Raw genomic sequence first — 3,031 nt, forward strand, 5'->3', positions numbered from 1 at the left:
TATATATATATATATATATTAGTGCAATTGTTTTGTGCAAGAGAATGTATATTTAAAAAAAGAGTTTAGTTTAGTCAACATTGAAATTTTGCAATAAAGTGATTCCCAGAGATGTTACAGTTACAGATGAAGCCTTTAAACTGCTTACCATCAAGTTTGTCAACAAAGCAGTATACATCGTAGGTCTCTGTGGGTTGCCTTCTGCCATATGACCTAACACCAGTCTTGTTCCTCAGATCTCCTAAGCAGGGCTTTCTTGTCCTCGTCATTGGGTACCTGTACAAATGAAGAAAACAAAAAGTCACGATAATGCAAAGAATATATTAACTTATTTTAAAAAAACTACATTGTTTATTGCCTGAGAAGACCAATGCATAAAGTATTCAAAATGAAGAGGCATGCGTGTCCATTTTTTATTATTATTATTATTTTTAGAATCTTATGCAATAAATAAATAAACAGCCATGTTGAGTGCTAAAGCTAACCTCACAGTTTGGTCAGACATCCATCCAGCATCACACTGTTCATATCCATCATCATAGGCTGCTTTTAGTTGGGCAGGGGTTGCAATAGTTGCTCCAATATTTAAGCAAGTTTCAGTAGCCTTTTGGAAAGTCAAAGTGTACCTGCCAGAGTTTGGTCGATAGTGAAAAACAACACCTGGCAACACACACAAAAAAAAAAAAAAACAACAAAAACAATCAGTTAAAGATGAGACATGATAAAAAGTAAATAAAGCTGAAGATAGTCATCTGGAATTAATTAGCATAATGTCAGAGTGGGGAACTATGACAAGTGTCTTGTAAAGCACACTCTGTGARTAAAATAAATGAGTCTCTCGGCTACTTTGGAAAGGAGGAGCTTTGCAATAAACCAAGAGGATATGCGAAATACTCTACAGCTCACCGCAAATGAACAAGATAAGTGCACATGATGCCACGGCCCTGAAATCCCCATATTTGTGGACGGTAAACAGACGCAAATGGTTTGATTGATAGTCTCAATTAACATTGCAAATAGCTGGAAAGAAGGATGTGCAGATTGTAAACCAAAAGTATCCCAGCCCCCGGCAACCTCTCACCCACCCACAAGAGCTGTCTCTGTCTCTCACAATACTTCTTGATGGAAATATTTAATGTAAACAATGAAACAAGGTAAGGATTGGTAACCCCTCCCCCACACTGACACTGTAATGGTCATATTATTCAAGAGTATAATTCATTTTGTCAACTGTTCAGAGGCAGGCGTGAAAAATACTTTATCATTTTCCTTTGAGATCAACTAAAGGGAATTCTTTAGTGACAAGATGGTGTCCAWAAAGACATGAATGACTGAAGTCACATGCAGCAGCTCATTGGGACAAGGACCCAAAAGTTTGATCCAATTTTTAAAGACAGCATCACCTCTTGAATAAAAATTCTACCAAAAGATGTGGTTAATATTGGTAACTTCTGAGTWACTGCATCTATCAAAGTAAGCAAAYAGGCTCCCAAAGTTCTCTTTGTGAGGTTTATTTTTCTATCAGCACATATAAGACATTAGATTATCATGCCCCTRTAGCACTTGCCTTTTCCAGTTTTCATTTTTTTACTGTTATTTCGAAATGAAAAGTGAAGGAGCTTACCATCAACATCAAGGTTAACCATACTACGGGTGTCTCCGATGCCATATATGACGTCACAACGGTAAGTACCAGCATCACTGGCACGCAGCTTGACTACTGTCAGTGAGGCGTCACCGACATCTTCGGGGTGACTGGGTATTGATATACGCTTCCTGTATCTGCGATCGAGATTTATGACCCCATTTTGTGCCGTCAGCACTATGGATTCATTTGTGCCAACTATTTTGGTCCATTTAATCAATAAATAATCTTTGCTATACGTGACTGCGTCATAGGGTCCATAGGGACTCCTGACTGGCGTTGAGGTTGGGATTGAGAAAAAGCAGGGAAGGACCACCTTCCCAGAGAGAGAGCCAGTGACTGGTGTGATTGTTGATGACTTGAATGCTGAAAAGGAAAAGAAAAAGAGAAGAGCGTTAAATGCAGCTACGGGTATTCTTAATTACATTGTAACACTGCCTTCCTCTTTCATTTATCCTTTCATCCAAAAACATGCATTTTTCAGACTACGCTTACCCCAACACATGTAAGCAGACAATATAAACTGCCTGACTCATTAGCGTTGATAGGGTGGGACAACTACACCCAGCCTAATAAAAAACATGCATCATGTTTTGAAAGGAGCTTTTGGAAAGTTGAGCCTCATCCTCAAAATGATGGGTGTGGGAACACATTTACTACAGAGAGCACTGGATGTACAGCATGTTTGTAAAAAGTTGGAATAAAAAGGGGACCTGGTTGCATCACTGCATGCCATGTCTCTGCTTATGTTGATGTTCCCTCTCAAATAGTCCCTATTTATCTGCAGCAAGGTTATGTGAACATGCAAAACGATCTGCAAACAAAATTAACTTTAAACATGTAATGTTGTGGACTGAAATTGTAGCATAAGCTTAAAAAACATTCATCAAGAGCAAATAGTTTTGTATTTTGTTGGTGTTTTTCATCTTGGGAGGTTTTTTTTAAGAGGTAGCCTGAGGCAAGGTATGGAGTTGGGGGCATTTGCATGGAACAATGTAGGGAATGCTTAGGAAACAGCGGTGGGACAGCCCCAAAGGCATAGGTGTTTTAACAGGGGGCTTCATTAGCATGTGCAATATAAACAGCAGCTGAACCTCKTAACTGGGTACTGAGTCTAACTGAAAGGTATACATCCATATTTAGAGACAGAGCCAGAGACAAAGGGAGAGCAATGGCATAGGTGCTGATGGACCTCCAGGTGTATACTCCTCGTGTCGCTTTCACTTTTACGCCAAGAAAATACTAACTTTGCAATCCAGCTAAATGTGACTACCTCCACAAAGAGGCAAAGGATTGAACTAAAGAGAGATGGTGGTAAGGAACAAGACAGGAGAGAGAGAGAGAGAGAGAGAGAGAGAGAGAGAGAGAGAGAGAGAGAGAGAGAGA

General features: G+C 39.5%; 1 protein-coding gene across 1 annotated transcript in view; it reads right to left on the reverse strand.

Annotated features, from left to right (window-relative positions):
* LOC106517450 (versican core protein) overlaps positions 1–3,031 on the reverse strand; it is a 32,935-nt gene that overhangs the window by 26,868 nt on the left and 3,036 nt on the right. Inside the window, exons 3-5 of the mRNA XM_014008304.1 lie at positions 1,625–2,011; positions 486–660; positions 149–276 (exon numbers count right to left, since the gene is read on the reverse strand). Of these exons, the coding sequence (XP_013863758.1) occupies positions 149–276; positions 486–660; positions 1,625–2,011 (690 nt within the window). The remainder of the gene's footprint in view (positions 1–148; positions 277–485; positions 661–1,624; positions 2,012–3,031) is intronic.

The sequence above is a fragment of the Austrofundulus limnaeus genome, unplaced genomic scaffold, assembly GCF_001266775.1.
Source record: "Austrofundulus limnaeus strain Quisiro unplaced genomic scaffold, Austrofundulus_limnaeus-1.0 Scaffold49, whole genome shotgun sequence".
Classification (NCBI taxonomy): Eukaryota; Metazoa; Chordata; class Actinopteri; order Cyprinodontiformes; family Rivulidae; genus Austrofundulus; species Austrofundulus limnaeus.